Raw genomic sequence first — 13774 nt, forward strand, 5'->3', positions numbered from 1 at the left:
TTACTACCTTGACACCACAAGCTAAACAAAACAAGCTCGCGTCACTGCACCGTTCTACCAAAGTACGTCTAGGGGTACTGTTCTTTCCTGTCTGGTTGGGGTTCTTTGAACACAAATGTAAAGCACACGGCGGTGCCAATAAATAAAATCATGACTTACCAGAGGCTGTGACCACCAGTTGACTACAACACCTCTCCAAAATTCCTCTGGAAATGCCCATCCAATTCGTTGTCAAAACTTCCCAAACTGTTATAGTTCACCTCAGCTAGTTTGATATTTGCTCACGGGCATTTCCTATGATGCTCAATGTTCCTCCGTAGCACTAGCAATCCTACAGTGAAAGAGAGTCAGCGCGTTTTTTGACTACAGATACACGCTTCAGTGCTATAGTATGCACCGGGACCTTGCATCGCAAAGCGAGTGTTTCAGAGCATGTTTTATTATTGTTTAAAAAATAAAAATAAAATAAAATAAAATAAAATAAATTCGTTTTTTTCCCATGGCCCTCCCCCTAACTCCGATTTTTTTTGCCATGGCCCTCCCCTCCACCTCATTTTTTTTCTCACCCCCCCCCCCCCCCCCCCACCCCCCCCCCCCCCCACCCCCCTAAGCACCAGCCCTCCCCCCCCCCCCGGTAAATTACGAACAGTCCCTTAATTTTCGGGCTGTGACGCGCACACCTGGCGCACGCACTTGGGTCTAATGTTAGTTGACAGTTGAGTTTATTTGTTACTTTGTTGTTGTTTTTTTTAGAGGCCTAGCATGATATTTGAACAGACATGTGTTCAGCGAAGGACAGGGAACAAACACGTGGAATAGCGTACCACTTCTGTATAGAGATGTGCAAAGGATTTATAGGCCTATCATCAAATACACATGGCATCATATGGCATAATCATGAATCTTTTGAGGAATAATCTTGGCTATTAGAATCTGATTTTTTACCCATCACTTTTTAGAAAATGCTGGGTAGATTATGATACTAATTTAAGCACAGGTTTATAACTGCTACACTACTCTGCATAATCAACATTGATTAAGATAGGCCTACTTATGTGTGTCTGTATAAACTCGTCATATGAACAGGGCGTCAATTCCAATATGCACACTCCCGTCCTCCACTTGTGCTTGTGGCCTCACCCCGCCTCCTGGCCCCTCCATGGAGAAAACAATGAAGTTTCCCAGCTGTCAGCTTAGCCACAACAACTTTTGGGGGACTGTTTTTCATTCACCATCCCAATTGCCAATGCGAAAAAGACAAAAGAATTGTGATTTTGCAAGATATTGAATTATGTTTCTGTCGTCAGTGACATCATCATGAGGGAGGATGGAAGGGAGGGAGGATGGAAATCCCCAGATTGGAATCCACCCAGGGAGTAGTTGCAGTTAAGTTGTTACACTATGAATTTCACCAGTAGGTGGCGGCAACACTCTACAACTTACCTTGAGGGACACACCTTGTTTTTGAGTGAGTTGCAAGTAGGACGTTACAGGACTAGGCCTGGAAAAGTAAAAACTCTTTTGAACAATTAAAGTCACATTTTTTAAAATGGTATCCTATATTGCATAGCTTCACTGACTGACTGAGTCAGAGCCCGTCTGCAAATTTTAATGTGAATTTAAAAAGAAGATGGAATGTAACAGGGCAGCAACAACAAAAAAAGGAAAACAGTGATCTCCAGAAATCACTTTTGTAAAAGGCCAGATGGTGATGTGTATTGTGGTATGAAAAACACCCCATTGCTTTACTGCAATTATGCCCTACGGTCCCAAAGGATGCCCAACATCACTGGCCTGTGCCTGTGAGGAAGGGTGTCATGTGTTGCCGTATGACAAACACCTTATACCTGTAGAGCCAAATCTGGCCCTCTGAGTCATTTTATTAGGCCGGCGAGATCATTTGAAAAGTGTATTACATTTGGCCCACATACACCATTAATGTTTACTAGCAACCTACTGTATTTTCCTGCTAATTTGGCTTGCTACTGTAGGCCTACAACAGCCCTTTCAGTCCAGTCAGGGCTATACTGACGGGTTTGGTCAGGCCCAGGACAAAGTCACCTGAAAGGGCCTCAAACCCAATAGATACGTACTATCATATGTAATGAGGATCCAATTCTGAGCCCAGCCCACTCACTCCCTGGGCCCGGGTAAAGTGACCCCTTTGAACACATCCCACCCGCCACCCCAGCCTCATCCTCACCCTGTCCTCTTCCAACTTCTGGATCCAGGTGTCTCTTCTTTACTTTCCCATGACATCTATTGAGGACATGGGAACTCTTTAGCTGTTGATACAAGTGAAACGTGATACCCTATGAAAAGAAAACCTGAACTGCTCACCAGCCACTGAGCTGTCTGTACTTGTTCTGTCACACCATTTGATGCATTGCATTAGAATTGTGATTTGATATTGAGTGGATTTACCTGAGAAAAGACAGTGTAAGATTAATACTGGACTAAGCAGCAGCAACAGCAACAGCGAAATGCTACTGCAAATACACATACTTGCTCTGATGAGTCCACTCCTGATCAAAGGTAAACTTTCGAATTGCATATGTTCAAAGCTTATTTTGTTTGGTTAACAGTTGATTCCAAAGTGCTTAATGAACTGACTATATTTGCAGTGTGTACGATTTCAGTTTATATTTTGGTCTTGACTTAGTCTTAAGCAAGGCCCCTGTCATAAACATGCTGTTACCAGACTAATAATGATGAACAATGTATTATGCATTACTGAGGACTGTGCAATGATATAGTTCTGTACTATATGAGAGTGAAATATTTTCAATGACTGCGTTGCACATTATGATGCTACTCACTTTAAAACCTGACGGCTACACTTTATATTTCCAGCCCGGACAGAGGCCTACTGCTGTTGTTTGCGAGACCACAGGACATGCAATGATGTAGAGGAGAAAGAATGTTTTGCTGTGGTTCACACTCAAATTTTCTACTGCTGTGCGCGAGAAGAGGACATTATGTATGGTAAAAAATAATCACAATCAACATTTTATGGAAATATTTGTATGTGTGTTCATGAGTTTTTGTTTTAGAAGCCTGATAACTACCTAACATCGATCGCCATAGGAAATTATAATAAAGAACAGAGAGATCCCCCTTTTATGTAGCCTATTTGATTAAGCATGGCACTGTTAAGCGGAGAAATTCAAAAACGATATCCAGTGTGACACTGGTTTGTTGTTTGGGAATTACCACAAGAAAATAACCTGGAAGTTGGAGTGAATCACAATGAGTTAATCACACATAGATTTTGTTAGCTTTGCAGTAGCACAAGGAAATATACAGTATATGATGCTTTTCTGGTCTTTTGAATGTCGTCACTTCTTAAAGTAGAAAACAGAGCATTCACCTCAGAATGTTTTTCTTGCCCATAGATAAGATAAAGCTACCCATTTTAAAGACAAATTGTATGCTTTAAGATAAATCAGTTCTGTTCTCTGGAGTCATTGAGTGGCTTCTTGGACCTGAAACTGCATTCTGCAAAGAAATGATTTTTTTTAAATGGAGGGATTCTTTAAATATATCTTAGTGTTTGCATCAGCAGTGTGCAGAGAGGACCACGGCATGTGTAAGAGGAGCTTCATGCCAGCACAAAACGGTGTTGTTGACTGGAAAGTGAGCAGTCCTTGGATGAGGAAGTGTGGTGTATGTGACTTTTGCTGCAGTTCCAGACTGATAGGTAAATATCTAAAAAGTAATTTCCCATTTCTGTTTGTGGAAGCACAACTTTTTTAACTGATAAAAAGGAGAAGCCTCCTGTGTGTGTGTTTGTGCGTGTGTGTGTGTGTGTGTGTGTGTGTGTGTGTGTGTGTGTGTGTGTGTGTGTGTGTGTGTGTGTGTGTGTGTGTGTGTGTGTGTGTGTGTGTGTGTGTGTGTGCTCGTGTGCATGTGTGTGTGCGTACGTATGTGTGTTTGGATTTAGTGGTACATAACTTTTGATTGATTCACTTGATTGATTGATAAAATTCAACTATACCGTCTGTATCTCATTTGTGTGCAACATGAGATGCAGGATGCAACATCTCCCTTGATGTGAAAATGAGACTCTGTCGTGTTGAGAAGACCTTCCCTTGCATCCCGGAGTGTGTTGGCAAAGAATGGTGTCTGTCCTTGGACGGTAAGTTTGATTGAGAGACTGTGTGCTTGTCTCACCTAACTATTAGCCAGGCCACGTTTTCCTAGTGACTCAACACCTTTGGTCTTGCTTCTAGTCAGGCCTAGAGCAATGTAAATATGTTTTCTGATCTCCGGAAAAATCGTGAACTCCACTCACTTTGTCAGACACCAGTCATCCAGTTGCATGCCTAGGGAGGCGGGTCAACCATGCCGTTTGGGAAACGTTAATTGTTATGCTCTTGGTCAGACCAAGTATCGAAGAGATTTGAAAGTCGATGATAATCAGGCTACTTAACTATGTCACCAGTGGGCATGTATATAAAAAACCTATCATTTACTGTTGAAAGGACGTGAGAACATGAGCCCACAATTTAAAGCAGAGACGGTGGATAAGGGAGAGGTAAGGTAGATTCAAGCCTGTACCTTTCCGGGACCCATGTGACCCCCTTTAGGAGACCATGGGAGGTTGAGAATGAATTGCGTTCCCAGTGCTGTAGGTGGCAGTAGCACACATCTTATGAAAGTTGCCCCAAGCAAAATAAGAAGGAGGGAACATTCATAGCCTTTTACTGCAGATGGGGTCGCCGGCAGGCCCATTCACTATTCGCTTAAAATACTCAACTACATCACAACAATATTGCTATAACAGCATCGAGAGCCTCAAGTAACAGATTGAGACATAGCCATTACAATAGTAGTACAACAGGCCCAGGACAACTGAAAGGTTATAACATGGGCTCTGCGCTAAGTAAGGCTGTAACGATACACCCAACCCACGATTCGGTTTGTATCACGATATATGACCCACGGTTCGATATGCCCCACGATTTCACACAAAAAAAATAGAAAAAAAAAATGAAAAAAATAATAATAATTATATGAAAATAAATTATATATATACTTTGTAATTAATATATTTTTTGCATTTACCTGCCTGCATTAATTTTGTAGGTTTACAAGGCTGAATGATGTTGCAGATATAGGCTACCACTGCAACCTGTTCCCAGGTGTTGACATCAAAACACAACACAGAGAAATAAGGGATAATAGTTCACCAAGGGAAAAGGCTTATAAATAAGCTAAGATCATATGTTGAGAGAGAGAGCGAGAGAGAGAGAGAAAGAGAGAGAGAGGTGGGTGGTCAGGGTGTATAGTCATTGGCAGCTGTCTTACTTTATCAAACATTAGGCCTATGCCTATCCAATTAATATCCAAACATTAAAACAACACTGGCCATATATCGTCAGGAAACATGTTGTATTAAGTTAGGCTACTTAAAGAAATGCAACACTTAATTTTGATTAAGTTAAATATTTCTGTAGCTTTTTTTATGATCGTGCAGCAGCGCCTGCCCGTAGCCTACAATCAAAACTCGAAATTAACCTGTTAGTTCTCACTGCTACGTAACGCGCACGTTTTTCGTTTCGTTTTGTGGTTTGACATTTTGTCAAGAGCGAGAATGAATGCAGAGGCTGAAATGGAGCATGCTTTCTGCTTATGTAGGTGGTAATTTTACAATATAGCTTAACATTAATGTGGGAAGAAATAATGCTGCCTAATATCCTGCCTATCGACCTCTACGTTCGTCCGACTTGGGCACCTCCCTACAAGCGATTCCAGGCTGGTATATAGGCAGGCGGAGCATCTCGTGCGCTCTCTCTCTTTCGCGCGCTCTCTCTCTTTCTCCGCTCCAACATCAAACTCCACTCGCAATACACCGCGCATGCATGAGTAAAAAAAATATTTACACGTTTATAAAAGCCTTCTTGGTCTGTTGTTCATTTGTCCTTCACCTTCCTTGTTGTTCATTTGTCGTTCACCTTCCGATGTTTGCCTCTCGCGGAGGTTGCTCAGGCAATGGATAACAACAACGTGCTGGTTGGACGGAGCATTTTATATGAGAAAGCTGTGAATGGAACTGTTACTTGAACGTGTGCGCCCTTTTTCTACTGGTCTTTTTAAGCGCATATGCAAACTCTTGCCTGTATGTTGCCTGTTGTGTTCTACACTGAGGGGTAACAACTTTAAAAGGGCACATCGCGATTCTGTGAGGAAGCTTCGCGATAGGGGTTCGTGGGTCTGCGTACCGCGATCCCTCGGTTCGATGCAATATCGTTACAGCCTTAGCGCTAAGGGGTTAAACTGACTCCAAAACATCCGGTCTGAGGAAATGTTTTTTTTTTCGGTCATTATCGACTACTTATATTCCTATTCTATTCTATTCTATTCTACGAAGTATTCTATTCTATTCTATTCTATTCTACGTATTGTTTTTTTTCCTTATCCACTTCAAGGTGAAAGTCATGCTGGCAGTAAGGAATGCATCCCTGGTTGCATCTTCATGTGTAATCGTTTCCAAGAATTCTGCGCTGACTGTTCTCCAGACCGGTTCTACTGCTGCTGCTGCTGCTGCTGTGAGATGGTTCAGATGAGCAGCACCATTAGAACCCAACAGAACCTGCATACCTTGATGATGCCTCTCGTACTCGTCTTTCTCCTGAAGTGATCTCTCTCTCTCTCTCTCTCTCTCTCTCTCTCTCTCTCTCTCTCTCTCTCTCTCTCTCTCTCTCTCTCTCTCTTAGATTCCGCTCAGTTTTTATTTCTTTCATTGTTTCATTGTGTCTCATGTTGTCTCTTCTAGCATTTTCTGGTATTTTATCCACCTTGGTTTGTTTGCTTCCTTGGTCGTTTTCCTAAATTACTACAAAATGTAATGCTGGGATGGGTCAGAATTGTCGTATAGCAGCTATACTATAGCTGGTTGTGTTTTTTTGTATGTTTTTTTCCCCCAAAAAAGCTGGATCACATTCTTGGTCCAGGAATTGACACAATAAAACAATGTGTTTTATTAAAATGTTTTGATTTTTTAAAAAAAAATAGCGATTCTGTCATGTTATTGATCCGGCTAGTGTCTCCAATGTTCTCAAATGTTCATATGGTAAGAGTGTCAAAGCTCAAGAACGTGAACTTATCATCCTCCACAGTAGCATTTTTCTCTAAATAAAAAAGTATTTATTGGGCTTATGCCTTCATTTGACAGATGGGATACCACCAATTTGTTGGTGTTTTAGTTTTTGTCATACCAAAATGCTGTTTGGTTTCGACAAGAAGGGCGCAGGTCAAGGCAAAAGGCCACTCCTCCATCCTCCATACTGCAGGCTTCATAGTCGAGGACTTGGCTTCCTTACCCACATCCTCAAGCCACAGCTGCAAGATGGACCTGAAGGTAGCACTCATCCTGACAAGTTGCCTTATTTCTCAAGGTAACAAACAAACTAAAATGTCAACTTTTCTAATAGGGTGGTAAATATGCATTCTGGCTTGCTTAACACAGGCCATATTTATTATTATTCTTGGCAAGATCAGATTTCAATATGACCCCAAAAGTTGTTTTGTTGTGGACTGTGTACTTTATGACTTAAGCTTAACACAGGGAATATTCGTTATTATTCTTGGCAAGATGACATTTCAATATGGCCTTAAAAGACTTTTTGTTCTGGACTGCATACTTTATGACATTTTTTCTCGCAAAGTTGTATTTACATTGTTGAATATAAATAGAATAGTAATAGAGAGAGAGACAGAGAGAGAGAAGAGACAATTAAAGAAAAAGAAATACAGATCGTACACATGGTTTTTCTGTTTATAAACATGGTGTTGTGAGGAGGGGCGAGATGCTGGCAGCCAACCACGTGAGCTAATTTTTTGTCCGACAGCGGCTTCAAACAATCAGAGGTTGAGTTGTGCACAGCTAGGGGCGCGCAGCCAGGGGAAAACCAAAAAAGAGAACCCATTTATAATGCCAGACACAGAGAGAGAGAGAGACAGAGAGAGAGAGAGAGAGAGAGAGAGAGAGAGAGAGAGAGAGAGGGGAAGTTGTTGTTTTGTTCCCACATGCTAACACATATTGACCTCTGGTCCACTGTGTCCGCATGGCTGGCTGTGAGCCAGGTGAGGGCGCAGGGCTCATCCATAGCTAGTCAGGATGCCACTAGACAGGCCAGGGCAAGCCAACAGTTATATTTGGCTTAACTTCCATTGGAAGGTCAATTATCGTAACTACTGTTGTAAGTAATATTTGGATAGTGAAACTGAGTGGATACTGATACATGGAGTGAAATTGCTTTTCATTACCCACAATTTCAGTTTCAGAGTTATGCTGGGGTTTTTTTTCACTGACTTGGTGTTTTGTGTACATGGGCTAAAAGGTGTCAACCTATGGTCTACTGACAGCATGTTTGGCTGTGAACCAGAGGAAGGCACAGGTCTGAATCTTTCAACACAAAAGAGCCAGTGCCTTCAGTCCGGATACCCTTAGACAAGGGCAGGAAAGGCTACAGGTTCCCATCATTAACATGCTTTTTGTGCATGCTGTAAAACAATTTTACTATAGGTGAAGAAACTTTAAAAACAGGAAATTAAAGGTGGAACAGCCACAGTCAAGTAAAAAAAAATCTGAATACTTCATTATTATTATCATTCATTACATTACACTTAGCTGATGCTTTTTTTAAAATCCAAAGCGACTACAGATATTACAGGCTATTGGTTACAGTCCCTGGAGCAAATGTGGGGTTAGGTGCCTTGCTCAAGGGCACTTCAGCCATCTATGTAACACTAACAATCTAGTATGCGGTCTCCGGAAGGAATACATGCCAGGCTTGCTAACCTTATTAAGCTGGTCATCTCCAATTTAGCTAATCACCTCATCGCTGTTCCCAGGTCGGTGTCTGATGTGTCACAACTGCCTCCCTGATGACACCGGCTTCTGCCACGATGTCCAGGGACCCTGTCCCGAAGAATGTGCCAGCGTCAGAGTCGCCTCGTACATAGGTTGGGCTTATACAACATTCTCTTGTCTTGTCTTGTCTTGTCTTGTCTTCTCCAGAATTCTATCTAATGTGATGTCAAAACAGTTACCAATAATTGTACATTCGATTATATTCAATTATATATTCCTGTGATTCTTTCTGAGGTCACACTATATTTAAACAGTGTTCCCAGTATGTGGGTCCACTGTCAAAATTGTGGTACAGAACCAACAATAAAATCTGATATCCTGTTGTGTTTAAAGTGTGCACTCAATAAAACATAACAACACGTAATATAATCCTATAATGATTGGCCCGTACAGATGGCAGGAAGCAAGGTGTGATGAATCTGAAGACCTGCTCCCAGTCTGACATGTGTATTGTGGGATCTATTAACTTCGGAACCTCCAGAGTCAAAGTGGAGAATACATGCTGCTCCACTCATCTCTGCAATGGAAAAACTCCACCAGGTAACCAAACCACACACACAATTTTCTAAAATACGGAGAAATAGAGGTACACATATTCTACATGGCACAATACCTCTATATTATAGAGTATATAGAGACTATAAGTACACCCTCAGGCATTTTTTCTAGTAGTAGGCCTACTGTATGTTTGTACATAAAAGGGTACAGGTCAGAGCTTTCATGGCACCATGGTACCAACCATGCCATGCCAGCATGGCACCACCGTTGAAGATAAACAATTTAAAGGGATACCAGGTAGGATTAAAAGGTTGATTAATTACTGTCCTGAGTTGGCTGATGCTTAAATGAGTCAATAGTGAATGATGACTCCCCCAACCACTTCTGGTCGGCTCTCCACACGAAACATTTGGATGACCTGGTAGAATGAGTGTTGTGGTAAAAAAAAAATGTTTATCATTAATAAAAATAGACTTTAGGACACAAGTCTCACTTGTATTGACTGTTATTACTCTGAGGTAAAAATATATATATATATTTTTGTTTTGTGAGATTTTGAGGCAGGCGTGCCATGGGCTCTGCACAAACTGCAGAGGGCAGTATTAAACAGGCCGCTACAGTACATGCCCCACAACAAGAGGTTTATCAAGATTTTTGTCTCACTTCCTTTGTCTTTCTTGGAAAGTTGTTGTGCTTGAATATGTGATTCTGATGGAAATGAGTGTGTGGCTGTTGTTTGACAGAGTCCCGTGAAGACATCTCGAACGGAAACCGATGTTACACCTGCAGGAATGGAGACTGTTCTTCAACGGTGGAGTGCTTGGGAGATGAAGATCGCTGTGTTACATCTATAGCTACAGGTGATTTAGACACAGTGTGTTTACACGGTGTGAAGATGTTTTTAAACACAAATGTTTTGTGTTACATATTTTTTCTGTTTCTGTTTACATATAAACAGGACAGGTGGATACAAGTAAAAACACCATTGTGACAGGTGCGTTTTAGCTTCCTATAGAGGATATTTTTTTAAAACCAAAGCTATCCATGTAGGCCATAATAGATTTAATGACAGCCAAGTTACTGACACATTATGACTATTACAGTATATTGGAGGCAGGGCTGGACTGGGCCCAAAAAGCAGCACGGACATTTTTTTTTTTTGCAGAGGCAAGCCCCTCACACAGCGCCCTGTCTTTCTACAATATTATGGTTAGCTCAGTCCACTGTCTACATTAAACATGGACCAATGTACTGCCCCATGTGAATGGTTGATTAATCTCAACAACCAAACAACAGCATCGGCGCCTGCGGACCATCGGCCCACTGGGAAAATGCCCTGTATGCCAGATTACCAGTCCAACCCTGATTGGAGGATAACTCAGGTTTAGTAGGCCTACCACGTGTGTCTCTAGTCTCGCATCCCCACTCTTCCCGCTCTTTTTCTTCTATTTCTAGTAGTGAACATCAACCAAATTCATCTCTCTCTCTCTTTCTCTTTCTCTCTCTCTCTCTCTCTCTCTCTCTCTCTCTCTCTCTTTCTCTCTCTCTCCTCTCTCTTTCGCTCTGTCAATCTGTTTGTCTGTCTTCCTCCATTTGTACGTCTGTCTTATTTTTCTGTCTTGTTTCTCAAAGGAGGAAGGGAATCATTCAAGACGATTGTCTATTTACTCTCTCTCTCTCTCTCTCTCTCTCTCTCTGTCTCTCTTTCCCAGATGAGGAAGGAAGGTCCACTGGCATTCAGAAGGGCTGTGCGTCCATGTCGATCTGCCAGCAGAGGGACTCCTCCAGCCTCTTCCTGGCCGATTTGGCCGACCAGCTGATCTGCTGCGAGGGCCAGCTGTGCAACGACGGCACAGTGGCGACGACCAATCACAACGCAGGAAACCTGGCTCACCTTACCAGGAGCAACAGGCACATACTTCTGGCGATGGTGGCGGTGTCTGTCTATGGATTTCAGTGATTATCATCTCTGGAGTTGTTGTTGCTTTGAAGCCATGGCCTAATGGATACAGTATATAGTTAAAAAAAAACAGTGTTAATATAACTCCTAAAGTATGCCAAGTGTTTAAGCCTTTATTCAGACAGGACAGTTTGAGAGTATGACAGGACATGAGTGGGAGGTAGGGATGGGGGAATTTTCGGAAATATTTCGTGTCCCCAGGGTTAGCATTACAGTACAGTGTGTACAGTACAGTACAGTACAGTACAGTACAGTACAGTACAGGCCAGAGTAAGGCCCAGTGTAACATTTTCAAAGTTATTTCTACTCTTGTAAAAACATTAAGAGCTGTGGAGTTGAAATTACATTTGCAACCTGCAGAATTTAAAATTAAAATAAAAACCCTAGACTTTTGACTGAACAAAAAAGGGATAATCCAGGCAACTCCAAGTGAAAATGAGGAAGTGAATTAAAAAGCCTTTATCATCTTATGGCTAAAACATGATTAAAAGAACCAAAACCTTTGACTTTTGACACTGTCAGAGTAATTTAACTCTATCTGGATCATATAGGTCACTCTGAAATATCAGCAGTCTATTTCTTTCTTAGTGTGTAGGAAGTTGGTCCTGTGAAGGTTGCAAGTTGGAATCTCACGTCATTGCTGACTCATTTGCCCCTTGACAAAGCACTTAACCTGACATCACTTCAGAAACTGTAACTAATAAATATTATTCATTACTTCGGATACAAAAAACATCAGCTATGTGTAATATAATCATACAAATTAATATAATGTAATTTAGTTAGTGATATCATTAAGATTGCCATTCATTGCATGTCATGTCAGCTTTGTACTGTGAGCAAATATGCTTCTTTTTGTGGCTTGAAATCACACTTTTCTTTTTTTTATCTCTCCTCTGGCTGCGACACAGCTATACCTGGATGAATAAATTTACTGGATAACATTATTTTAATCACGTGTTGTTCTTATTTCAGTGACATGATGGAAATGTAAAACATTTCAGTTTGTATGTTTAGGTCACTTCATAAAGGACATACAATACTTCCTTTTGTGAATAATATGACTGGATCACATGCATGGCGGATGACAAGAACAAACATCAGCATTCCCTTTACTTCCTGCTTTTGAGCATACACAACTAACCCCGAAACTGAGCTCAGGTAGCATGGGGAACACACCATGTTTTGTGTGTAGTATACATTACCTCTCTTTCCATTGGAAATCACAATGACAATTTAAAAAAAATAAAGGGTAAACTGTAACTGTGAGTGTAACTGAGGGGAGGGGGCCTGTGGAGCCCAGAACGACTGCCGGTTCCAGCCAGTAAAAAGGCAGAAGTCATCTTCTGTTTCATTGTCAGGAACTGCAACTTCTGTGTTGTAAAAAGAGAAAAACAGATGATGAAAGAGCTGTTGACATAACCGAATGGCATCAGGGATGTCGAAAACACAACAAGGCAAATTATTGTAAAATGCTGATAGAGGTCCAGATCTTTCTGTGGACAATTAGCCTAGATTTTTTCCCCCATATCTTACATTACTTTGAGAGTAAACATGCTACTGATATACATGTAGGTGTGGATGACAAATGTTTGAAAGGAGGAGGCTTAACATGTAGAGACAACAACAGGTATATTACAGAACATACCTGTAAAGGTCAAAGGGAATGAATGCACATCAGTAGCACGGGTGGTGGACCAAGCAGAAGATAACTGAAGGGAAATGATAAAGGTCTGCAACACTGTTTATGCTCCCAGTTTAACAGCACAATAGCACGTTTTGTTTGGGAGCATTAACCGTGTTTTGGACCTTTATTATTTCCCTTTAGCTATATTACAGTCTAAGGCAAATAAAAGCACTTCTGTATGAAGCAAAGATTATACATTAAAACCCTGAGGATGTTAACAAAGAACAATGCATGTTCATATGCCAGGCCTGCATTATAATAAAAACCAATGGAAGTGTCGTGTAAACTGCTCTCGAGAAGAGGCACATATTGGATCGTAGGTTTCCTTTATGCAATGTACATGAACTAGTTCAAATGAACTAGCCTATAGTGCATCAACTGGCTCATATTTTAGGCGAATGTGAACTGAATGCACATCACACACTTCTTGATGAATGAAATATGAACAAGTTCATTCTGGTGCCTGTGAACAAACAACATGTACCTTCGTGTAGCCTCTTTTAGGGCTTTCAGGCCGATCAGAACGGAACCGGTGCCCGCACCAGTTAAGTTAAGTGCTTACCTGCGAACTGCCGGTGTTCATACCGGGCTCTGAACTTATTCTGCACGTGACTGTGTTACCCGGATGAACCTGCTGACGGCCATGATGTCACGGTTTGCGGAGAAAAAAAAACAAGCATTTTGCGATTCGCATTGCAAACCAATTTGTTGGTTCACGAGCGCTAAGATCTGTGGCGTGAACACGATGGCC

The 13774-nt window shown here is 41.5% G+C and overlaps 2 protein-coding genes across 2 annotated transcripts; both read left to right on the forward strand.

Annotated features, from left to right (window-relative positions):
* The first annotated feature begins 2466 nt into the window (after window positions 1-2466).
* Window positions 2467-6643, forward strand: LOC134437312 (uncharacterized). The gene is made up of 5 exons (XM_063186803.1): window positions 2467-2535; window positions 2854-2985; window positions 3566-3700; window positions 4034-4138; window positions 6432-6643. The coding sequence occupies exons 1-5, from the start codon at window positions 2484-2486 to the stop codon at window positions 6641-6643; spliced, it is 636 nt and encodes a 211-aa protein (XP_063042873.1). The 5' UTR covers window positions 2467-2483.
* A 691-nt stretch (window positions 6644-7334) lies between these two features.
* Window positions 7335-12378, forward strand: LOC134437720 (urokinase plasminogen activator surface receptor-like). Its single transcript, XM_063187240.1, has 5 exons — window positions 7335-7400; window positions 8860-8970; window positions 9272-9418; window positions 10120-10236; window positions 11089-12378. Exons 1-5 carry the CDS (start codon window positions 7352-7354, stop codon window positions 11334-11336), a joined length of 672 nt encoding a protein of 223 aa, XP_063043310.1. The 5' UTR covers window positions 7335-7351; the 3' UTR covers window positions 11337-12378.
* The last annotated feature ends 1396 nt before the right edge of the window (window positions 12379-13774 follow it).

Source organism: Engraulis encrasicolus, chromosome 21 (genome assembly GCF_034702125.1).
Source record: "Engraulis encrasicolus isolate BLACKSEA-1 chromosome 21, IST_EnEncr_1.0, whole genome shotgun sequence".
NCBI lineage: Eukaryota > Metazoa > Chordata > Actinopteri > Clupeiformes > Engraulidae > Engraulis > Engraulis encrasicolus.